This window comes from Microtus oregoni, unplaced genomic scaffold (assembly GCF_018167655.1).
Source record: "Microtus oregoni isolate MIOR12 unplaced genomic scaffold, Mior012 000029F_ref0000214, whole genome shotgun sequence".
NCBI lineage: Eukaryota > Metazoa > Chordata > Mammalia > Rodentia > Cricetidae > Microtus > Microtus oregoni.
The window spans coordinates 22,745,427-22,771,223 of record NW_024543088.1 but is presented as its reverse complement, the minus strand read 5'-3'; the positions used below and the strand labels follow the sequence as shown (position 1 = coordinate 22,771,223).

At 43.2% G+C, this 25,797-nt stretch overlaps 1 protein-coding gene across 4 annotated transcripts in view; it reads right to left on the bottom strand.

Annotated features, from left to right (window-relative positions):
* Positions 1 to 306: 306 nt before the first annotated feature.
* Positions 307 to 25,797, bottom strand: part of Yeats2 (YEATS domain containing 2) — a 92,487-nt gene continuing 66,996 nt past the window's right edge. For all 4 annotated transcript variants that reach the window (XM_041678095.1, XM_041678097.1, XM_041678098.1 and 1 more), the window contains 13 exons: positions 24,966 to 25,124; positions 21,158 to 21,334; positions 18,433 to 18,610; positions 17,081 to 17,209; positions 15,794 to 15,892; positions 9,243 to 9,345; positions 8,071 to 8,144; positions 7,570 to 7,649; positions 6,393 to 6,594; positions 4,586 to 4,812; positions 4,022 to 4,096; positions 3,059 to 3,132; positions 307 to 1,901 (listed from right to left, as the gene is read on the bottom strand). In XM_041678095.1, the coding sequence (XP_041534029.1) occupies positions 1,793 to 1,901; positions 3,059 to 3,132; positions 4,022 to 4,096; positions 4,586 to 4,812; positions 6,393 to 6,594; positions 7,570 to 7,649; positions 8,071 to 8,144; positions 9,243 to 9,345; positions 15,794 to 15,892; positions 17,081 to 17,209; positions 18,433 to 18,610; positions 21,158 to 21,334; positions 24,966 to 25,124 (1,686 nt within the window). In that variant the 3' untranslated portion in view covers positions 307 to 1,792. The remainder of the gene's footprint in view (positions 1,902 to 3,058; positions 3,133 to 4,021; positions 4,097 to 4,585; positions 4,813 to 6,392; positions 6,595 to 7,569; positions 7,650 to 8,070; positions 8,145 to 9,242; positions 9,346 to 15,793; positions 15,893 to 17,080; positions 17,210 to 18,432; positions 18,611 to 21,157; positions 21,335 to 24,965; positions 25,125 to 25,797) is intronic.

The window sequence follows — 25,797 nt, the reverse complement described above, 5'->3', positions numbered from 1 at the left end:
ATAAACCAGTTTATTTATTTGACTGTCTCTGCTGTTTTTTTTTTTGTGTGTGTGTGTGAAATTGAACCCATTTATGAATCTTCCTTAAATTGCTTGTATGAAATAATTATGTCCATGGTCACCAAGCAAAGTGTCTTCTGTTTTGTATGTGACCTAAATGTATCTGTGATCCTTTTATATTACATGGTTGCAGAACTTTTTTGAAGGAAGGAGATAGTAGTTTAAATTCACAAAGATCCATACCATGGCCACATCCCAATGAGCCCTCCAAGTATTGCGCTTCCAGCTCAGAAAACATCACAAATACTAAAAGTTTTATTGTAGACAAAATGATACACAATTATGTTACATATTATAATAGAAAAACACTTGAAACATTAACATACACAGAGACTCTTAAATCATTTGATATTTCTTTAGCAAAAAGCAAATTCTTTAGGTTTTCATCACAACAAATGAATCTGCTCTCATCTGAATAACCTACCACGTAGGTCTCCATCCACTTCTAAAGAAATCTGTGTGTGGGCCTATTAATCTGCTGGGTGGTCTCCAGACCAAATTCTTAAGGCTTATATACCAACTATTCTGTTAAGCCATGCTTGTCCTATTCCTGCTGGAAAGATCCCTTCTGTACCTGTAGCTCTCAGTCATATTTTATCCAGCTACCTTCCCGCTGTTTCCTGACTCACACACCAATCTACGGGACCTGGGAGAACAGATTTTCTGTTGCTTACCTAAGTGTCTTTGACTTTGACTCAGACCTTTCAAGTTTGCTTTGAGCAGAGTAAGAGAATGTTTCCAACTGGAACTAAGGTCTTTCCTTTGCCCCCACAAGAGTGAATAGGACTGGAGAGGCCCTAGGGTCTGCAGACTGTGCTGATATACCAGCCTCCAATCTGTCCCTCACAGAGCGACTCTAGTACTGGCACACTGGGTTAGAGCAGTTCTTGCCCACGGTAAGGCACTCACAGGTGTTTGAACCCTTTTCATCTGGATAACTCTTTGGCAGAGAAGGACAGGACCCTAGGTCCACCAAGGGGACAATCCCAGGAAGGTTTGCCCTGAGGCTGCCTCCCTAGCCCCTAGACATGAGGCAGCAGGAAAAGCTTCTGCAGCCATCATGGATATGAGGACCCAGTGCTCATATTACCACAGGCCAAGTGCCGGACTCTGTAGATGATGCTTACACCAACAGTGATAGTTTCCTGGGTTTCATGAGCACAGGCTTGATGCCTTCTGATCTCTGCTGGGATTCTCAACAGTGCTTTGACACTGGCTGTCACAGAAGCACTGGCATTGGGGTTCCATGAGAAAATCTCAGTCTGAAGCCGCCTTGGTCTCTGACTTTCCACATGGCATATTACCCCTTCTGTAGCTGACTCACACTGGCCAGGAGTGCAGCCAAGGTAGGAGAAGGTACATCCTTGCTGTTCTTCATTACAGTACCCTAGGCCAGCGTCAGATTTATCTCCGCCTTCTGGGAAGCGGGCCCCATGTGAACCCAAGCACACACCAAAGAGGGAGCACCTTGTCTCACACTAAGAAATACAAGCTGACAAAGCTGTGTCCATTCAGTTTCCCTCCAGAATTGGGAAACAACTCAGTCTTGAAAGGGCTGCACCCGGGACTCAATGCCCTTGTGATACACGCAGTTACACAGAAGGAATGGTATGGTAGCCATGGCCTTCTACCGCACAGAAAACCACCTTTCCCCAAACACAAGCGTCACCACAGTCTTCATACTTCAGACACAGCTCCCCATCCTGCTTTTCGGGGACCACCTTCACTGTATTCACTGATCCTCGTTCAGTCTTCCCATGTGTTTGTTTGTAAGAAAATCCAGAAAAGGAATGTTGCAAATGGCCTGGTGAATATTACTCACTGTGATTTCTTTGGGAACCCTAGTCCAAAAGACCCAAAAGTATAATTAGGTATAATGTGTCAAATGCATTCAATCATCATTTAGTCAGTTAATTCACTAAAAGGACCATTCTTCATAGCAGGATGTGACGACAAAGGCCATGCTCTCTCCCACGTTTTATGAATTCTTCTCCTTTCTGATCAAAGATATAACTGTAATTACAGTCCTACCCAGGGTTCAAATCTTACCACCGGTTACAGGAACAACAACTTCATGTTGGCTCAATGATTAGCCGACAGAGAAAAGAGACAGTAGAAGAAAATGTTTCTAAGTCGTCTTCTAAGTGTTTCTAAGTCTTAGCAGACTCTTTTGCTTCCAAACAGCATGAAGATATGGGCTATCTCTCTCATCTTAGAAGACAGGAGGTGAGTCCTGGCCAGCCAATGTGAGGTTACAGGCTCTCATTCAAACTACCGAGGGTGCCACATCTCCAGTCAGGAACATGGAGGAAAAGAGCATGGCTCCTCCTAATTCACAAGCAAGGCAACAGAGAGCAGGCCTGAAAATGTTTATCCCCACTTCTTTAAAAAAAAAAAAAAAATTCAAGACCTTTATGTTGTCTCCGTATTTCTGACCTAGTATCCTCAGGTACTGCAATACCTGTCAGGATTTTATGACAGCCTTCAGTGGAACAGGAAGGAAAAGAGGACGTGGACTATTGCTCTTTTAAGGCCCGGGAACTCTGCATTCCACTCAGAATGTATCAGAAAAGAAGTGGCAGTGAGCTCAAGGGTCCCCAGCCAGTGAGATAGTCTAAATGTGGGCCCTGTGATCTGGGACACTGGAGATGACTCCCTTTCGGAGCCTGGCTTCCCAGTTTCTGAGAGGAATAATGTGTCTGCAATGACAAAAACCTTAGGTAATATTTATCAAACTCGACCCTCAAGTCTCCCGTTGAGAGGCTCCTGTCTCTAATGGAAGAAGCTGCTGCCGGCTCTACCCTGTGACACTACAGACCTGGGTGTGGGAGGGCATAGCTAGGCTTTCTACAGAGGCTCTCTCAAAACCACAGGATGGACCCTGGGTCTGCTTCTAGTGTCCCAAGCACAGCAACTCCATCTCCTCCTATATTTCAGACAGAACATCTTCAAGAGTAACTGAACTGCAAAGCCTGTGCTATGAGCTGCACAATAGTACCTGTTGGGAGATGCCGTCTGGTATCCAACTGCCAGTGCCTGTCTCAGGATGTCACTCACCAGCTGCTCCGTGGCCTACAACAGAAGACTGGTATTGACAAAATAGTCACCTGCTTGCTAGTGGAGAAGATGCAATCGACCTCATCTTTTACGAAAACCTTTGAAATAACTGTCAATTAAATATTACAAAGGTCTCAGGAAAAACTGAATTTTTGTTTAGAGGCCATGATGTAGAGAAATTATAAACTGGATGAAGTGGTTTTCATTAACCAGACATGGTTTTCTAAGGAAAAAAAGAGTGTTGAGTGAGGGCTGCTACCGAAGCCTCCTTCTGCGGGGGATGCAGAATGGAGAAGAACTGCTGAGGTGAGGACCAGGCAGGCGAAGGAGCTGCTGCTTTTCTAACCCTTTACAGACAGACAGTTGTGGCTGCTTCTCTGTTGTCAGACAGGGAAAACCTAAGGCTCTGTTTTTTTTGCCCTCTCTAAAATGGTAAGAACAAAGATACTTCTCATAATAGGATACTTCTTAGTCATTTAAAAAAAAATCTATTTTATGTATATAGTGCTTTATCTGCATATACAACTTTATGCCAGAAGAGGGCATCAGATCCCATTATAGATGGTTATGAGCATTCCCATGTGGTTGCTGGGAATTGAACTCAGGATCTCTGGAAGAGCAGCCAGTCCTCTTAACTTCTGAGACATCTCTCCAGTCGCTGGAGCTCGGGGACTCTGGGGAAGACCAGCTGCCTGGCAAGCATGAGACCTGGGGTCCACCCTCAACACAACAACAAACCTCAGCTCTTAGAGGGACATGACTTCGTTTACTCAACAGAAAAGAAACTTAAAACCTAAATGACAAGGGACTTAAAAGCTGTCTTCTCTGCTCCCCTTGGGCCTAGAATCTAACCTGGTCCGCCTCGGTCACAGTTCAAGTCCCTCTGCCGGCAGCAGGCACCCACCTTTAAGATCATGTCCTCTACCACGGATGCGTACATGTTCCTGTGCAGTGCCACGGGCTGCAGGGTGATCCCAATCTGGAAGAGCGGAGGAAAGTCATGTGTTCCATCAACATTAGCAGACCTCTTCCCGAGTGATAACATGGAATCATGTTTTCACCCCAAAGCTCTGATCGTGGAACACGATTGGAGTCTCTGAAGAACTCAAAATGGTGCCAGCAATAATTAAAAGCTGCTAGATGCCATGGTAACAAGGGTGTGCCCTGCAACTGCAGCAAGCTGGGAGGAGACTTCCCTCAAGTAGGAACTGCAATGTGATATACCTTGTGAAGGAGAAACGCTTCTCCTGAGGCAGAGGAGCAAAGAACCCAGGACAAAGCCCGTGTCTAGCCCTTGGCTTTGCAGCCATGTTCAACACACAACCTTTCCCATGCACTTACAGCTCTCACAGAAGGCTCCAATATGAGAAAGTGGGAGTACACCTAAGTTATGGGCAGGAGCCGATCACAAAGAGTCTGGACTCTGCACCTGGCCCATGATTGGACAGCTCCAGTCTTAGCGTCCTACCTTCTGTGCAATGTCACCAACAAATCCCGAGCCTGGAGTTGGCGGTAGGTAGAATCTCATTTCTTCCTGCTTTTCTTCCTGCTCCTTTTTAATGGTCGTCTTCAACGGCTCTGAGAGGCTGAGGATGTCCACTTCTTCCTCGTTCTCAGGCTCCCTTTTCTGAAACTGCTGCAGATCCTCCAGCTTCCGGCAGAGGTCGTCGGCAGTAGAGAAGGACGACAGGCACTCTACAGGAGAGGAAGCAGTCTGAGGAGCGTGGAGTCTGCTGGCAGCTAATCTTGTCCAGTTCAGCTTCTATAGCTCTCTCATGAGAACCAGAGCCTCATGAAGTAGACGTGCAGACAGTCATCCTATTCTAAATGAACTCTATCTGCCAGTGAGGCAAAGACAGTACATAATTCACCCCACTGCCCTCTTCCTGAACCATTTATTAAAATCTGGAAAATGTAGAAATGTGCAGTGAAGAACATAAAGTCATTCCTATTCAGGCTGGGGATGTGGCTCAGTTGGTTAGAGCGCCAGCCTGGCATGCAGGAGATCTTGGGATTAGGAAGTCCCGAGTTTGATTACCAGCACTGCACTGAGTGTGGTGGCACATGCTATAAACCCAGAGCTTGGGGAGGAAGAGGCAGGAGGATCAGAAGTACAAATTCATCTTAGCTACACAGTAAGTTCAGGGCCAGCCTGGACTATCTGAGAATTCTGGCTTAAATCATCCCTGTCTCCCTGCTCTGAGGGAAGTGCTGTTGACAGGGTAATGTGCACAGCCTTCAATAGGCTGTGTACCAGGAGTATCAGGACAATAAAGTCAGGTACACACATACGACAGAGGATGTGAGGTGCAGGCCAGGTACAATGGTGGTGGCTCAACAGCTCCTGGCTCCCTGGTTTACTGACTACAAGTGTTGGTGATGTACCATAAAACTTGGGTTACCATGTAGTCTCTGCTCACCAAGGCCACAGATCTAGAAGCTGACAGACTCTCTCAGCACAGACACTACATGCCATAGCAGATGAGACAAATGACCATTGAGCACCAGGCACCCAGGAAGTTTTCTGCAGAGAGCAAAACTTATGTAGATGAGGTAGGGACTTGTCTCCAGGTTCCCTCAGATGGATAGGGGACTTGGCTGAATTTATTCTTTAAGGCACAATCAGACGCTGCTCTGATCCTAACGTTATCCTTCAGCAGTTGTCTGTTTCTTTACTATATATACAGTTTATATACATGTGTATTACATAACATATATACCACATATGTGTATGTATATGGTTACAAACTGTAGCAGTATATATACTGCTTCTTTACTATATATACAGTTTATATACATGTGTATTACATAACATATACACCATATATATGTATATATACTGATACAAACTGTAGCAGTATATATATTGTTTCTTTCCTACTGTTGATTATTCTCACGTGCCTCCAAAACCCTAGCCTGGAGTTCAAAAACACCCAAGATACTGGCCTTTCTTCGTGGGAAAAGGCAGACTTGCCTTTTAGGGGTTCTCTAAGGTCACAAAGAAAGGGAAGTCACTTCTATCTGAGGGAGAGCGTAAGTTAGGAATCTTTAGAGTAATGCTGAGGAGGAGACTCGTGGGAGCAGTGCATGACTACCAGACGGCACGAAGTAAACATTCCTGGCTGGAAACGCTTGTAACACTTGGGTATAAACATTTCTGAAGGGCCATGTCGTCTGGGGTGTCATGGTAAGAAAAACGGTCTTCCATCTACAGCAGCTTCCCTGCGCCCCTAACTGAAGGGGGGCAAGCACCGAAGCAGCCTACTAAGGCCTACCTGGCTCACTGTCAATTTGGGTCAGCACATCTTCAATGGAGTCCCCATCATGGCGCAGGCTCTCAGGGTCTGGTGGAGTGTAACCGTGGCAGCGGCACCAGTGAGCAATGTGCTTGGTTTTTAGGGGTGTCAGGTGGTGGAATCTTGGATTCTTCTCCAGTATTTCTTGTAACACTTTTCGTACTGTCATTGCTCTTTGCCACTTAAAAAGGTTTTGAACCAAAATTAAATCATTAAATTTTAAAATCAATTGCTATGCACTAAAATAAACTAAGCAATAAAACGTCAGATTCTATCACTCTATACCAGCAAAAGGAGAACATACAGAAGAGCTTCTCTGCGGACCAGTAAGATGCTCAGGAAAGATGTCTGCCAAGTCAGCTGAGCCCAACTTGGTCCCCAGAACCCGAAGAGCAGAAGACAACTATTCCACCTGTCCCCTAGCCTTCAGCAGGGTGCAGTGGCGTGTATGTGTATGCAAACGCACACACACAATGAAACTTTAAATGTAATACAAAGAATCTCCACTGGTCTTAATGTTTACAAAATAAAATAGAAGCTCCTAGGTTTCTATTTACAACTTCTTATTGAGTCATGAGCTAACTTTTTATTCTCTCCAGGCCAACCACAATGACGCTACTCTCGCATACACTGTCCCGTCTTTTCTCATGATTCAACTGCATCTGGCAACACTGTTGTAAGTACTCCATAAAAATCTGGATTTATTATTATTTTAAAATTTACAAGTTTAGAAAATTTAATTTTATGTGCACGTGTGTGCCACTTGCATGCCTAATGTCTGAAGTCTAGAGGAGACTGGTCTCTTGGAAATGGGGTTACAGACCACTGTGAGCTAGAGAAGGACACTGGGAAATGAACCCAAGTCCTCCGTGAGAGCAGCCATTTTGCTGCTGAACCACCTCTCCAACTCCAGAATATATACATCTCAGCCTGAGATACTTCCTCTGGTACAGGAGAGTACGCCTTTTCAAAGGTATCTGAGATCCAGAGAATGACATCTGTGATTGAAAAATATATCCACCATCAAGTACCTTAAAGAATAGATTGCAAATTTGTCTCATTTTTCCTTACAGGTGGAGCACATACAGATGTTGACCCCGCTTTGCTGCCTGGCTTTTGGTGGCGGGCTGAAAATCCAGGCGGCAAACAGCCTTACCTCAGCAGCTCTCCTTTTCCCAATGTTCCAGCCATAATACTGCTCCACAGACTTGGCAGAAAAACAGCTGGCATCTTCACCTAGAAGAAAGATTGCTGTGGTTTAGACAAATTTTGCTTATTGGAGATTGTTGTGAAATATTAGTTGAAGATGATTACATTTGTTTATGCTATGGAATATTGGTTTAATAATGCAAAGACGTGTTACATTCTTTTATGTTACATTTGTTCAACTCCAGGAAGCTGTTACTCTGCCCACCTAAAACACCTGCCTGGTCTAAGGGAGGGGTTGGGGTAAAGCAGCTGAGAAGAGGCATCTGCTTAGCACGCACAGGGCTCTTGGTTTCGTTGCCAGCACAGCCTGCACCCAAGTCTAACCAGATGTGACCAAGATCCTGTGACTCCCAGACCCCCGCAAGTGGCTAAGTCACAATCACTGCATCATTCCAAGTACTTTACAGTTTAACAAAATGTCCGTGCAGGTTGAGAACAACCCTCTTACCTTTCGCAGTAATTAATGGAATCTTCTTGACTACTGCTGTCAAGAGCTGCTGGATAGTCTCCAAATGGTCCACCCTGAGAAGGGTAAACAATGACACTAAATTGTATAGGCTTGTCGAACACACACACACACACACACACACACACACACACCAACCATTCCCTCTGCTAACAAAAAGCTTCCTTTCTTTTCTTTGTTTTTAAAGACAGGTTCTCATGTAGCCCTGGCTGCTCAAATTTGCAGATGATCTTGAGTATCTGATCTTCCTATCTCTGCACCCCAACCCTGCCCAATGTCAGAATTACGGGTGTGAACCACCATATAAGGTTCTAGGTCTTCTTTATAAAACATTTTATACTTAAAGAAGAAATGTTAAGAACAAACAGATTTTGACAATTTATCTACATTTGAAAATTAGAGTAAGAATCTCTGCAAGGTGACTGCTGCTACACAAATGCCTGTCTTAGGGTTATTGATTGATGCCTCCATCTGTCATGTTAAGAGACACAATGTTTCTATTGTCTCTAGAAGTGCCTGGCAACTCAAAGGGAGGTTCCTAATTTGGAAATGAGAAATCTAATGAAGAAGGTTTTTTAGAGGAAGCAAGATGACATGGCTATGCAGAGGCAGCTGTGAAGCACAGGCAGGGTTTGTGAATACCCAGGAACAAAATGATTACACTTGGGTATGCTATCCCCATTCAACAGAGGCTGTACATCAGCAAGCTCAAGGGAGTCCTGGGGCTTCCATGATTACTGGTCAAGTGCTACCCCTAAGCTATACCACTGGCTAAAATAAACTCTTTGGAGGCTGGAAAGATGGCTCAGTGGTTAATTAAGAGCACTGACTGTTTTTCCTTAGGACCCACGTTCAACTCCCAGCACTGACAGGGTGGTTCACAACTATCTGAAATTCTAGTCCCAGGGGATCTGACACTTTCTTCTGGCCTCCTTGGATACCAGGTACACAAGAAGTGTACAGACATACAACCATACAAAATACCCATACACATAAAAAATAAACTCTTCAGCCCTGAAAGACAATGCCCCTACCCCCAGAGGACTAACTCACTATGTCCACACACACTCAGCTATCACAATGATTTTGAAAAAGCGTCACAGAGACACCAAAAGCAGAGCCCTCTTACTCTTAGAAGAAACTAGAACACTTACTTAATGACGTAGGTGCCCAGTTCAGAGCTCTCTTCAGTTTTCACTGCTGTCTGGACCTCCTGGGAGAGGCAGTTTGGCCCAGGGGTTTCTGGTTCAGTCTTCACTACAAAGGAAGATCAACAAAAAGAACTGCCAGGAGCTAATTGTGCCAGCAAAACAACTGTACTCAACTGAGGGCACTGCCAGCTAAGGTGTGTGGACATAACAAGAGACGCAGATGGCTCCTGTTCTCAGCCTCAGCACACAGACAACTGTAAGCTTAGGTCTCAGGGTAGCCAACTATCCACCACACCACACTGCTCTGTACTGCTCTCAGCTCCGCCCTGGGACTGAGATTAGCACACGATACGTCTATTCTAGTGTCATCTTTCCAGCCAAGCTTACCAACCTGACGTCTTATTCTAGTATTCAGAGACAAAGACAGAGAGAGAAAGGCAGATCTGTTGTGCATGGCAATTTTCAAGGTATTTTTATCTGGCTTTCAATACCATAGGTCAAGAATCTTCAATCTGAACTGAAGTACTTCAATAATCACAGTTTCTCAAATGCCAACATGCAGCTGCACAGGTAAAACTGTTCATGTATACAAAATTATTTCTATTATACTGTTTTGGGTATTTTGAGACAGGGTCTTATCAGCCAGGTTGGCCTCGAGTTTTTCCTCTGTGGTCCAGCTGGCCTGAAACTCACAGAACACTTCCCAAGTTACAGATGTGAGTCACTACACCTGGCTATCATGCATATAAAATTAGTTAAAAATACATGAAATTATCTTCAGGTTATATGTCTAAGGTGCACATAAAGCATAAATTCTTTATATTTGAGTTTCATTCCCAAAATATTTTATTACATACTTATCTACATGCATGTTTATATATTTATGTAAATACTGAAAAATTGAAAAACACTTCTGTCCTGACAGGAGATGTATTAACTCTACTGACATAAACATTAATGTCTCAGGAGATATGCCTTTCTTTCCTTAGAGTTTTCTTAAAATACCATGCTGACACGGTTCTTGTGTCTGCACAGCTTCGCCGCCTTTACTCTCTCAGACTTTAAGTGCACAGGTGCATGTCTGTGTGGTATGTGCACTTGAGTGCAGGTGCCTGAGGAGATCAGAAGAGGGCACTGGTTCCCCAGCAGCTGCAGTTATGGGGACATGGGGCTATGAGCCACGCATAGTGAGTGCTAGGAACCAAACTAAGGTTCTCTGCAAGAGTAGTGTTTGCTTTTAACAGCTGCACTCTCTTCCTAGACTGAATCTGTCTTGTACATTGGCTATTTTCCTACTCAGTCCTGTCCAGTCTCACACAACAGCGTCATCTCTCTCTGTTTTCACTGACACGTAACTGGTATTCAGTAAGCATTATTTGATAAATGTTTCCTCGTCATACCCCCGTTTTTCTTTCAGCCCAGTCACTCTATGCCTTGCCTGTCTCTATCAGGTCCTCCTCGACAAGCCTGGCTCCCGTGGAGTCAGCATCACTGTAGTTATTAAGAACACAGGTCGTCCATGTTTCCTGACAGACATTTACAATCTTTCCCTCAAGTGGATCCCCAGAACCCAGGATGAACACTTCTTAGTTTAAAAACTGATCGCTGGTTTCCAAAGCGATTCTACCATTTTGTAGCCCACTGTGGCTAACCCAGGTTCCCATTACTTTAGGTCCCCAGTAGCCTCTGTATTGTGAAAACTTGAATTCCTGGTGATTCTGTTTTGTTGCTAGGATTTTAATCTGCATTTCCTTCATAACTAATAAATCTGAGTAATTCTAGGGCTTTGTGCTATTGGACATCCTCTTTTGTAAAGTGTTGTTTTTCACACTGACTTTGAATGGTCTATTGCTGGACTTTTTGCTCTTTTAATATTTTCTGATGGAGTAAGGTTATCATAATAAAGTCTAACATTTTTCATTTTTCCGACATCTTGTGTCTCACATTTTCTTCCATTAAAAAAAAGTGTTTCTAAACCTTTCACAATCAGGTTTATATTCTACCTCAAGTTAGCTGTTACCTTTAATGTAAGGCAGAAGCTTTCCTGCTTTCAGACACCATGGGCCCACTTCTCATGACAGTCAAAGAAAAGATCACCCCTCCCCAGCTGACTGCATCATGGCTATTCATCCTGTTCCATGAGTCTTTCTGTCTAATCTTCAACTATTCCAAAGGCCAAGGCTCCTTAGTATTTATATCTGCTACCCTAGTTTTCCTGGTTTTTGTTCAAGATTGCTCTGCTACTGAAAAACCTGATTAATAAATTACCTCATTACTGTTTCACTAAAAGTCAAGGCCAGCCTTTGCTTCCAGAATGCTGAGGTTGGGGTTGGGGATTTAGCACTTGTGTGAGGCCCTGGGTTTGGTCCTCTGCTTGGTGGGGGGAGGGGGGCGCGAGGGAAGACAGAATGCTGAGGTTATAGGGGTACATCACCACACTGACTTTAGCTATTTTATTTTAGGTGTTTGGACTCTAACACTAATTTTTACTCTTTATTACTTTTATTTATGTGTGTGCATGTACGTACGCCAGGACTGTGAGGGTGTGATGCCAGAAGAGGGCATTGGACTTAGATCCCCCAGAGCTGAAGCTGTAGGTCGCTGTGATTTAGGGATACAAGTGCTGGGATCCAAACTTAGGTTCTCTGCAAGAACAGTAAGAGTTCTTAACTGCTGAGCTAATAACTCTCTAGTGCTATGTCTGCCCACTCTTCTAACCTTGTCTAGTAAGTGTGTGGGCACATGGGGAGGGCAGAGAACAACTTGTGAAAACTAGTTCTTTCTACCGTGTGGACTCTGGCGCCCAAACTCAGGTCCCTCAGCCTTGGGGTAAAGTACTTCACCAAACAATGGCCCCAAACCATTGTTTTTGTCCCATCTTTCCTGTTCCTCATTAACTGACATTTAATATGTATGAACTCCCCCTCCTCCTTTTAGGTTTATTGAAAGGATCTAATTATACAGCTCAGGTTAGTCTTGAACTTGCCACAGACTTCATGCTTCAGCCTTCTGAATGTTGGTATCACCAAAGTAAGCTATAATACCTCATATAAAATGTTTCCTTTAATTCTATTTTTAAGATTTATTTCTTATATATGAACATTTTGTCTGCATGCATATACGTATGCCATGTATGTGCATGGTGCCCTCAGAAGGGGACTGTAGATCACTTAAAACGGGAATTAGAAATAGTTGGGTGCTTCCATGTTGAGTACTTGGAATTGAACTCAGGTCCTATCTAGAACAACAGGTGCTCTTAACTGCTGAGCCATAGCTTCAGGTCTTGCCTTTAATTTTTTAATTATTGAGGTTACTATGTAGAAATTATATAAATTAAAATGATTTCTTGATGCATACTGACTCATACTGAGTGACGTCGGCAATGACACAGTTAACAGTGCATGGTTCCCCAATCCCTAGCCATTCTGAGACTTCTAGAAACAGGAAGAGGCCCTAAGAAAAAGTTCAAAGAATAGTCTCTTGGCGCGGGAGGTGGTGGTACACACCTTTAATCCCAGCACTCAGGAGGCAGAGGCAGGCGGATCTCTGTAACCAAGGCCAGCCTGGTCTACAGAGTGAGTTCCAGGATAGTCAGGGCTATTCCACAGAGAAACCTTGTCTTGAACCCCACCCCCAAAAGAACAGTCCTTTGAATTTGGCTTTTAACAAATTAAAAATATTCTGTTTGAGTGTTTTGCCTGCATGCATGTGCATCACACGCACGTACCCGCAGACACCAGCAGAGGGCACTGGATCCCCTGGTCCTGGAGTTTTACAGAGACAGCTGTTAAAGTGCCATGTAGGTGCTGAGACTTGAACCTAAGGCCTCTGCAAGAATAGCATGTTCTCTTACTACTGAACCATCGCTCCAACTTCACAAATCTGTCATTTGAATAATTAGAGAAATACATAACCACAGCTTTTAGAATCTTTTTATTTTTGAATGAAGGTATCATGCACCCCAGGCTGGCCTTAAACTTGCTAAATAGCTGAGGAGATCCTGAACCCCTCGCTTTATTTAATATTTACGCATTCATTCACTTGTATCTTATTATATGGATATTTTGCCTGTTCATTTACTTATTTGGATTTTATGTGCATTGCTATTTTGCTTGTGAGTAGTCTGTGCAGTCATGTGTAAGTTTCTGAAGAGGCCAGAAGAAGGCACTGGGTGTGGGGAATTGAACCTGGGTCCTCTGGAAGAACAAGCACTCTTAAGCACTGAACCATCTCTCTGGCCCCATGGTTTTCCTGCTTCTACCTCATAAATGTTGGGATTACAGGTGTGGGCCACCACACTTGATAACCAATCAAAACATTTTCAGGTTAGGGAAACACAACAGAAATGAAAATGTGTTCTTTAAGATTTATTGCCAAAAAATAATAATAAACAAACAAACAAACAAACAATTTATTGCTAGCTGGAAGCCACCAAATGCTCTCAATGAAGAAAACAAAAAACTACAATATATGCCTTCAATGTAAAACCACTGCTAGGCGGTTTACACAAACAATATGAACAAACCTAAAAAGCAATGAACAAAATCAAGCACAAAAAAATGTGTATGCTTTCATTTTCTCAATTTCAAAATTAGAAATAATCTATGGTGACAGAAGTTACAATATTGGTTGGCTACAGAGGCTGGAAACTGGATAAGGGTTAAAAAAAAAAAGGGCCGAACGGTGGTGTGCGCCTTTAATCCCAACACTTGGGAGGCAGAGACAGGTGGATCTTTGTGAGTTCGAGGCCTGCCTGGCCTATAAGAGTTAGTTCCAGGGGGCTGGAGAGATAGCTCAGTGGTTAAGAGCATTGCCTGCTCTTCCAAAGGTCCTGAGTTCAATTCCCAGCCACCACATGGTGGCTCACAACCATCTATAATGAGGTCTGGTGCCCTCTTCTGGCCTGCAGACATACACACAGACAGACTATTAATAAAATAAATATTCAAAAAAAAAAAAAAAAGAGTTAGTTCCAGGACAGGCTCCAAAGCTACAGAGAAACCCTGTCTCAAAAAAACAAAACAAAACAAACAAACAAACAAAAAAAACACAAAAAAAGGACCACAGAAATTTTCTTATCTTGGATGGTATCAAATGGTATGTTTATTATCTCTATACCTCACTGCATGTTTTACTTTCCTTAAAATCAAAATAGAGGGCTGGTGAAGTGGCTCAGTGGGCAAAGGCGCTTGCTGCCAAGTTTAGCCCCTGGAATTCACACTGTGGAAGCACAGAAATGACCCCTACAAGCTGTCCTATAGTGTGTGTATGCCAGTATGCACACATACAATTAATGTAATAAAAAACAAAACCAAAAGATGCTCTGCCCTAGTCCGAGATTAAATGAATCAGTCTGGTGCAGAGTGGTATCAATGCTTTCACAGCTATATTTTGCTCAAGGGCAGACGAATGCTTCCCTACACAGGATAATCCATAAACACTGGATGGAGGCTTTATATGGTCTCTACAGGAACCAAACCCAGACCAATAAAACCATAACTAGGTCCCTGTCAGTTATACTCTTCTTTGAAGGAGCATTTAGCAAATTACAAATTCACCTTCCAAGACAATGGGAACCAGAATGCCTGAAAGGCAGTCTAGCACAAATTTCAGCTTCACTGTTTCCTGTATTTGGGAAGTGTATACAACTCCAAACCCAGTCTCTAGGATGTGACAGCTCTGCTGAAGGACTGACATAAGAATTAGTGTCAGAATTACATACACATAGCAGGAGGGAATGGGACCTGAGCATATGGAGTCTGTCACTGCTAGAGTTGCTATAGATAAAGGTTTGCTCTGATCCACTGTACTCCACCTTCTAGTCATCTATTCTTACTGCCAGGAATGTTCTGCTGGTGCAGTCTGCTCCCCACTAAAGCTCCTTCCTCACAACTATGTTGCCCCAAACTGGTCAATTTCCATAAATAAGCCCTTCAAGTCTTGTCTCTGCTGTTCCCTTAATCCATAGCCCTTGACTGCTATACAGATGAAGGGCTCTCTATTCTTTAAAAAAAAAAAAAGTCTGGTTTATAAAGGCCCATGAAAGTCTGTCCCCAATAGGGTGGTGGTGGTGGTGGCAGTGGTATACGCATTTAGTTCCAGCACTCGAGAGACAGAAGCAGGCCTATCTCTTTGAGTTTGAGGACAGCCTGGCCTACAGAGTGAGTTCCATAATAGTCTGGGTGATACAGAGAAACCTGTCTCGAAAACCCAACTGACCAAACAAACAAAACAACAAAAGCCCCACAAAGTCCTGACCCCAGGAGCCCTGACCAGACATTCTGAACTGTAGTACGTTAGTAATCGCTGTCCAGATCACTTGTCCTGCACTTACCAAGCAGTTTGCTATTTGTGCAACTTGTCTCAACCCAGTTAAAACTGGAGGGCAAAATGATGCCCGATGCCCCTCAATGTCTATGACATTAAGTATTTAGTTATTTGTCATATAGCTGTCAAGTGGCTAACTGACAGATGCCTGAATTTAAAACATTAAGACTACAGTAGGAAGTCGTGCATGAAACGTTGGGACAAAGACTCTGTGCAGTACTACATACCTTTTGCAATAGCTATTGGAGCAGAGCTAGGGGCAGCTGGATTTGGGACACCAATGGGCAGGACGGTAGGCAATTTGCTGGTGGAAAATGACTGAACCACTAAGGCAGAAAGAAAGGAGACAGAATAGTGACAGAAGTTAGTACTTATTCTTCAACAATTTTACACATGCATAATTAATTATTCCAGCCACACTCATTCCACCTTCTCTTATCCCTTTACCAGCTCCTCTTTCTTCCAGCAAGCCCCTCCCACTATGGTCTTTTTGTTTTGAGACTTAGTTTAACCAGGAAGCACTGCACACAGACATTGGTATGGCGCTATCTACGCTATCTACGGGAGCACCGGTAACTCTCCGGTGGTTGAACCACTGAAGCCACAACTCCCCTCTCTCAGTAGCCATCGTCTGCCAATAGGTGCCCCCAGTGCAGGGGCTGGGCTTGTGAGGCTCTCTCCCATCCACGACTGAGCATTGACAGACCCAGTCCTGTCTAGGCAACCACAGTGACTACAAGTTCCTGAGTGCAATGGCCATGGTGTGTCAGAAGACAGAGTGTCATGGCCCTACTCCCCAACCTGGGGCTCTTACATTCTTTCTACACCATCTTCCTTGAGAGACAATTCATTTTAATTGCTAGTGGCAGGGTAACTGAGCTACATTCTCCACTATGGTCATGGGGGTATGTCAGGAAACTAAGAAAATAAAAACCAAATAACCTCAACTCTCACACATGCTCAAAGTGTTCCTTTTTTACTTATCTTTAGAAATTGGTAGCTAGGGCCAGCAAGATGGCTCAAGTGATGTGGGATGCCCCTCTGTATACTGTGAATATGTTTTATTATCATTGGTTAATAAAGAATCTGTTTTGGCCTACAGCAGGGGAGAATACAGCAAGGTGGGAAATCCAAGCAGAGATAGAAGAGGAAAGAAGCTGGAGTCATGGAGGTGACTTACCGGTAAGTCACACCTTCGTGACAATGTACAGATTAATAGAAAGGGGTTAATATAAGTTGTAAGAGCTAGGTAGGAATATGCCTAAGCCATTGGGCAAGCAGTGTTGTAATTAATATAGCTGTGTGATTATTTGGGTCTGGGTGGCTGGGAAACAAAGGCTCAATCTCTGTTTACACTCAGGGGGCATAGACGGTTGCCATCAGGCATCATAATAACCTGGGTGCGCGTGCACAGTCCCCCCACACACACTATAAATTAAAAGCTAAGAGGCATCAGCACCTGGCAGAGAGAGTCTCCCGAGCTGGAGCTGTGTGAGGACAAGGCTGGGACGCACCTTTATTCACAGGCATCAGGACAGTCTGCACGCCACCGGAGGTGTTGATGCTTAGTGGCTTGAGCTGACTGGGAATTGTCAGGACAGCCTGCTGGGGATTGGACTGACCAGAATGAATCTTCAACAATCCTACAGTAGTTGGGAAGACAAGGCCAAGAAAAATCAGAGACTTCCTTCAAGCTCCTGCCCTTTCTGCCACTCTTACTTTCTCCCACAAGGAAGTTCCTAGGACAATCACCCTTTTAAAAAAAAAAGTTGGGGGCTGGAGGTTAAGAGCACAGGCTGTTCTTCCAAAGGTCCTGAGTTCAATTCCCAGCAACCACATGGTGGCTCACAACCATCTGTAATGAGATCTGGTACTTTCCATGCCAGAATACTGCAAAATAAATAAATAAATAAATGAATGAATAAATAAATAAATAGATCTATCTTTAAAAACAAAACAAAAAGTTGGGTACAGGAGGCAATGGATAATGGAGATTTTACAATAAACTCTGATATGATATAATAATTTTTCAAGTATCCTTAGCCTAAAATAAATTTAAAAAAAGAAAGAAAAATAGGACAGAAAATTCTGCAAACACATAAAATAGAACAGAGGAAATTCTGCAAATCTAACAGAAAGGTGCAGAGTGAGGCAAAGGCCCACTCTGCAAACAGCAGCCACTGCTGAGACAGGTCCTTTGGAAACAACAATGACCTGGTCGCTTTGTAGTTTTCAAATTCCTATTTTCATCCAAATATTGTACAATAAGCAGCTGAAAAGCAGAAAGAGGACAAAGTTTCTGACCAAACATTCCAACGCTGTCCTCATCCAGTGCCTGCTGTCACTGCTTGCAATCCTCTTTGATTAATTACCTCAACAATTTGTTTTTCATTATTTCAGCGTTTGTTTTTCATTATTTCAGCGAGAGAATGTGTGCATTGCAGGCCTGGCTTCCTTAACCTTCTTGGGCCAAAGCTAGAGAGAAAAGTCTGTTCTTGAGCCAGGACCCGGAGTGTAGGAAAAAAGAAAAGGAAGTGCCTCAAAAGTAATGGGAATGGTGGCACAAACCTTTAATCCCACCTATCAGGAAACAGAGGCAAGAGGATTTCTTTGAGTTTGGACCAACCTGGTCTATATAACAAGTTCCAAGACAGCCAGGGCTACACAGTAAGGGCACCTGCTGCCAAGCCTGATGATCTGAGAAGCAACTCCTTCAAGTTGCCCACTCACTCTCTCACCCCCTCACACTAAGTGTAGCTATTTGGAAAATATTTCTGGATTATATAATATTTAATTGAAAACATGAATACTTTCCATACACATTGAGGCCTAGTGAAAGAAAGAGAAGGAACATCATGGTACTTACCTGACACTGTGGCTTTCCCAGGGATGGAGCTTGGTGTGGACACCAGGGATGCTGCACTGACAGAGGGAGCTGTGCCCTTGCAAGTGCCCATAGTGGCCTGGCTCACACACACTTGTGGCTGCCCAGGAGTTTTGATTATAGAACCGACAGAGGATGACACAGTGGCCGATGCTTCAGGCTGTTCAGTCACGGAGACAAAAGAGGAATGAGCAGTGTAACGTACACAGCGCAGTGGCTCACACACGGCACACTAACAAACAGCAACTCTCAGTTATCATTATTATTTTAAAAACGCCTGCTTACATATGAGGGCACGTGTACCGCGGCACTCATGTGAAGGTACGAGAGGGCAACTTGTAGGGTCAGTTCTCTCCTCCCACCACATGGGTCCTGAGAATTAAATTCAGGTTGCCAGCAGACACCTTTATAAATTAAACCACCTCCTACTCCATGTTTTTTTTTTTGTTTGTTTTTTTAAAAATAGTTCCTTTAAATTTTTTTTTAAGATTTACTTTTATTTATTTGTGTGTACGTGTGTGTTATGTTTGTTCAGGTGCCTGCCTGCAGAATCCAAGAGAGGGCATCAGATCTCCTAGAGCAAGAGTTACAGGAGGCTGTGAGCCACCTTACATGGGTGATGGAAACTGAACTCAGGTCACCTGGAAGAGCAGCAAGTGTTCTCAACTGCTGAGCCATCTCTTCAAGCCATAAAATGATGATTTCTCGGGGCTGGGGATGTAGGTCACTAGGTAGAACACTTTTACCTATTGTGCATAAAACCTGGTTTTGATTGCTCCCATGGCATAAATTGGGCGTGGCACATACCTGTAATCTCACTCACAGGTAAAAAAGATGGTTTCTCTAATTTAGTAGTTCCTGTATTTTTACATTTCACAGACCAGGAAAGTTATCTTTTCAGTTATTAAAGAAAAAAAAGGTCCACTAGATAAGATATACTTTTTTAAATTAAAAAATTATTATTAGTGTGTGTGTCTGTGTGAGAGAGTCTGAACACGTGGAGAACATTACCTCGGGATCCATCTCAGGCTTCCAGTCTTGCTAACCCACACACTTTACCTGCTGAGCCATATAGCCAGCCTTATGTAACTTTATGAAAGGCCATTCAATACCAAAAGAGTGGACATATTTTCAAAATGTATAAATGGAATAAAATGACCTTTATTAAAACAACTGAGAGGAAAAGTAACAGTACCATGAAGACTTGAAAGGGACATCACTGCAGAAAGCTTCGACCAGAACAACTGTACGTTGCAGGACCCTCAAGAGTCACAGCAGACGAAATACTTGCATCAGAGAGCATGTAGAAAGGAAGCAGCATGGGCGAACATGCCATACAAGGGCTGCAAGGCACAGCAGCCCAACCGTGATCGGGCACAAGAGGCGGCCACAGGCTTGAGAAATAGATAGTTTAAAAGGAAAACAAATTTCTCCAACAAATGATGTTAGGTCAGCTAGGTATTTATACAGAAGGAACGAAGCTTGGTTCTAAAATCTGACACCACAAACTAGAGCCAACTCAAGATGGACCAAATTAAAAGAGATGGACCACGGATTAGCCACAGCTTCTCAGACATGGCATCAAATAAGCAATGAAAGCAAACCTAGTAAACAGAACTTCATCCAAATGAGTGCTGTCTGTGGTTCAGAGGATGCTACCAAGAGAAGGTGGGCTGCTGAGATGGCTGGGCAGGTAAAGGTGCTTGCCACACGAGTCTGCTGACTTGAGTTCAATTCCAAGAACCCGAAGTGGGAGCAGAGAATCAATCCGTATACAGCAGAATGCACTCATCCACACATTACACATAAAGGATTTAGAAAGTGGAACACATCTACTTTGTCAGTTCCTCAAAATATTAGGAGGTACTATAAGAGCCAGCTATTCTAATCCTACCTCTGTAAATAAAAAAAGTGAAATGTGTACATACATGTTTCTAGAAGTATTCCTAACAGTAAAAAAATTGGAAACACAGATGTTCCATTAAGTGGTAGACAAAAACAACAACAAAAAACCAACTAGATATCCATAAATCTAAGTATTATTCATATACAGAAAAAATAGAAGACTGATAAATGTTAGAATGTAGATAAACCTTGAAAATGTTATGTGAATGCCTGTAACTCCATAAGGCAGAGGCAAGGGCCAGCCTGGGCTACACAGAAAGACTGTCAAAACAAGACAAAAAACACTAACTATAACTAGGAAGACATAAAAGGCCATATGTATAGCTGCATTTATAAAATTATAAAATTCTCCAAATAGGAAAATCCATTTAGAAAGATTTGAGCAGTCAAGATGGCTCATGAGTAACAGTTGGATTTTAATGTCAAGATCTCACAGTGAAGGGAGAGAACAGACTCCTCCAAGTTGCTTCTGATCCCTAACATCCTCCCCACCCCCCAACCCTTACCCACAAACACATACCTAAAGTAAAAACAAAAACACAGAAAAGGAAGCTTGGTGTTTTGCACAGGGCTGGAGGGAAAGGGGATTGCTATGAGATAGCTTTGGGGACAATGAAAACGATGTGGAAAGAGCTGATGAGAGGAGTTAGGCAGCCCTGTAAATAGAATACAAACCACCGAACTACGTTTTGGAATGGTACATTTCATGCTCTGTGAAGTCTACACTTCAATTTTAAAAAGGACCAGCAAGCCCCACTGCTGTGCCTGGGGATGTCCTGTTTGCCCATCCTCATTTTCACACCTGATGTGCAGCTCCATTTGCTGAGAAGGTCACAGCAGGGGAGGGAGCAGCCGTGATCACTCCTCCGGACACACGCAGCATCGTGGTCCCAGGCTTGGCAAGTTGTGAAGCTGCCGGCACAGACTTCAGGGTGTTGTCGGGTAACTTCACCAGTGAGGCCTGCCCAGCCGTAGCTGCCTGCAGCAATCAAAAGGCCAAGTGACAAAGCTGCACAACTTGTTCCTCATTCGCAGTTGAAACATATTTAAGCAAGTCGTGCCAATCAGGACTGTGGGATGCAGGAATCTTTCCAACAAGCTGAATTCTACAACCACTGAGGTTCCCTTACACTAAAGTGGAAGAAATAAACAAATGCATTTGCAAATCACCATTTGTAATCTGTATCTTCAAAGCTTTCAGGCCCTGCTTTCAAAATAACTGAGTCAAAGTCTCCTTAAATGTCATGGAGTATTTCTGTGGTCTGTGTGTGTGTGTGTGAGATAAGATTATGTGTGCATATCTGTGAGCATGTGCACATGCGTGTGCACATGAAAAGGCTGCAGGAGGCCTTCAGGTGCTCTGCTCTATTAGTCTTTGCTCATTTCCTAGAGACAGGGTCTCTCACTGACCCTAGGCTAGTGGCCAGTACCCCGTGATTCTCCAGCGTCTGCCCCTTAAAGCACTGGGGTTATGTCAGCATGGCTGCACCCAATGTAAGAAAAAATTTTAATTACTATTATCTTGGGTGGGGGCAGTTGTGTACACGCCAGTTGGTTCTTTCTTTCCATCTTTCCATGGGCTATGAGGACTGGACAGGTTGCTACACTAAGTGCCTCTACCTCTTTTTAAATGGATACCTGGGAATCTGAACTCGGGTCTTCCTCCTTGAGTGCTCTTACCCGCCTTTCCAGCCCCACACAGAGGTTTCAAACAGGAAAAATTAAACCTGGGTAGGGCAAGATTCACTCTGGTGGTACTCTGGGACAGATACAGAGTCAGCATTTATTATTTATCTTATTTATCATTTCAGGAAAGTTAATGTGCTCCATGACAGATACAGGGCCAACACTTATCTGTTTGTTTGTTTATTTGGCTGCCTGTCCAACTATTCATCTATCCATCCACCCACCCATCCATTTATTTATTTGATGTCAGCCCATCCATCTATCCATCCATCCATCCATCCATCCATCCATCCATCCATCTGGGGGGGGGAAGGGGGACAGGGTCTCTCCACCCACCCATCCATTTATTTTTTTTGGGAGGGCGGGCAGGGTCTCTCTATGTAGCACTGGCTGGCTTCAAACTCATGAAGATCTGCCTGCCTTTCCTTTCCAAGTGCTGCGATTAAACATGTCATCATATCCAGTCCAACAATACCTCTGTGTCTACAAATTTCACTCTTTGAATTCCTTAAAACAAGAATATGAAGGCCACTGACTCAATCACGTTTTGTGTGACTAAACATCCGGTACCTTAACTTCTTATTGAAAAGGTGCAATAAAAACACTACTATATGCCATTCAAACCAGTTTGTTTTTGTTTTTGTTTTTGTTTTGGAGAAAGTGGTTAATTATGTATGGTTAGTCAGTTTTGAGCTCACTCTCCTTGTGCCTTAATCTCCCACGTGTCAGCACTACAGAAATGCAACAGCTCACCTAGCTCACTCACCTCCTAAGTAAGTACTAGTACTGTTACCTTTAGGTTTGGTGCTGAGGATCAAACCCAGTTTCTCAGGAATGCTAGGAAGCTTCTACCATTGAGCCAAACATAATCTCAGCGCCTCAAACTCTCTATAGTGAGATTTATCAAAATGATCACCTAAATTCTGAGACATCTTTAAAAAGTTCCCCCTCAAGCTAGGCCTTTAATCCCAGCACTCGGGAGGCAGAAGCACTCCTGCTTCTGTGAGTTCAAGGTTAGTCTAGTATAGAGAGAACCTGTCTCAAAAAACAAAGTTTCCTCTTCTATAATTCTAAGTTCCCTTTATTTTATTATTTTTATGTATCTGAATGTTCCTCCTGTCATATGCAGATGTGCACCATGTGGATGTGGTGCCCCACAGAAGCCAGAAGAGGACACTGGATCCCTGAACTGGGATTAGAGACAGTTGTAATCTGTCCTGTGCATGCTGGAAACAAAACCCAGGTCCTCTGGAAGAACAGTCCAAGCTCTTAACTGTGGAGCCATCTCTGCAGCTCCTTTAAGTGTCCTTTATATTGCTATTGGTCTTTGTGCCTTACACATTTTTGCCATCACATAGTTTGATGAATAAATATTTATGCTATTCAATCTTCATTGTAGATCTTTGCTTTGATCCCCCCAAAGTTTATGTTTCATAATGTTGAAATTTTAGAGTTACCATGGAAACAATCCTCTGAGGAGGTTTACGACGGATTTAAGTGATGGTAACCGAGGTGAGATAACCTGCCCTAAATGTGGTTGATACTACCCCTTCATCTAGAGTCCCAGGCTGCTTCCTGACTGGGGAGGCAACATGCCCACCTGCCTCCTTTCTGGCTGCCATGACTTCCTACCAAGGTGAACTGTAATCTAGAACTGTGAACTATAATAAACCCTTTCTCCCTCTTTCCCTCTCTGAGGTTGTGTCTGTCAGCCAGTTTGTCACAGAAATAAAAGTACAAAAATTAAGAATTGTGAACTAAACACATCCCACCATAGTTTTCCATTCTTCCCAGTACCAAAATTATAACAATGATAGAAAAAAGTTGGGCAGTGGTGGCGTACACTTTTAATCCCAGCACTCAGGAGGCAAAGGTAGGTAGATGAGTTTGAGGCCAACCTGATCTACAGAGTGAGTTCCAGGACAGGCTCCAAAGCTACACAGAGAAACCCTGTCTCAATACCCCCCACCGAAAGAAGACAGAAAATAAAAATAAACACCGTCAACTGTGTTCAAAAGCTCCTCAGTGAACAGGTGATTATGTATGACAACCAAACAAAACAACCCTAAAACTTAAAGAAGAAACAATCTAAACTGCCGAGCTATTAAATAAGTTAGAAAAATAGTTGAGCAAATCAGACAGATAACTACTACTGATCAATACCTCTTGAAAAATGCTAAACAAAGTCTATTAAATTGAGCCCTGAAAACATACTGATAACGGATAAAACATGGAAACGAAGTGTGGCTTGCTCCAGAACTATACACATGGTGGAACAGCAAAAAGCAATGTGACAAACTTAAAAAGCTGAAAATCTTATTATTGGCATAAAGGACAAAAAATGTGTCTATCTGTCAAAACAAAAACAGAACCAAGGACCCAATACCCAAGTTCTGAGACAGGAGCCTCCAGGCTGCTCTACACGTTTCTGCTCCTGTGATTTACATCTTCTCATGGAAGATCACAATGTCCCGACTCAGTCAAAATCCTGTGACTGTTTCTTTGGTTTACAGAATGCTGTGGAAAATGTGTCCCTAATCCTAATCTGCCACAGCATTTACTGTGTGGTGTGACGGCTGAAGTCATATAGTTGACGAACTGGGGTCTCTCACATGAAATCGCTTCCACAGAAACTTTAAAGTTAAGTGTCGAGGAATCTGTGTCTCCTATGGAAGCAGATGGCCATCCTCTCTATCAGGTGCACCAGGTTGTTCCACTCCCATATCTCAACAACCCTTGGCCTTTTCTCCTCATTCGAATTATATGTTCCTAAACCTGAGGTTTATACTCATTTTCCTCAACTGTTTCGTTTAGTTTCTTACATAACCTTAGCTTCATTAGGATTTCCTCCAGTTTGTATAAAGAAAAGCAGATTAACAGCATAATCGCCATACATTAGGTGTGTTAAGTGTGTACGCACTTACCTGTGTAAACAAAGTGGTTTTCTGTCCAGAGATGACTTTCAATGTCTGTTGTCCCTGTGCAGAGGATGAGCTCACTCCCAGTGTTCCTTGAACAACTGATGCAGTAGTCAACTGTTTTCCAGGTGTCTGGGGTGATGGTTGGCCAACTAAGAATGTACCCTAAGTTGGGGAAAAGAATTCATGGAAATACAATGAATCTGATCACTTTCAACTACAGTCTGTAATGACTCAGCTGCCTGCTACAAGTACCTGAAGTGAAAGCCAACTGAGTGTCACCAGGAAGCGTATCCTATGCACTGCAGTTTCAGAATAGGTTTAAAAATGCAACTGAATTCATTCCCAGCCTTCTCAAGGAGAATGTCTGGACCAAATCTGACTACACCTTTGGAGGATAAACACTTCAGCGACAAGGAAAAAGAAGGAACAGAGCTTTTCCTTATTAAATCCAACCCAAACACCACAGCCTGATGCTGCCTCAGGTTTTCCTAAAAGCCGGATTTCAATTGTACATTAATACTATTTATTAATTCATGGATGAATGAGGGCAATTAGCATAGCATAAGCTTTCTCTGGAGAAGAAAGATGTGGATTCAAATGCAAACTCTACCATTAGCTTAGCAGGAAGATTTTTTTTTAAAAAGATTTATTTATTTATTATGTATACAACATCCCTTCCATGTATGCTTGCATGCCAGAAGAGGGCACCAGATCTCATTATAAATGGCTATGAGCCACCATGTGGTTGCTGGGAATTGAACTCAGGACCTCTGGAAGGGTAGTCAGTGCTCTTAACCTCTGAGCCATCTCTCCAGCCTCCAGGAAGGTCTTACAT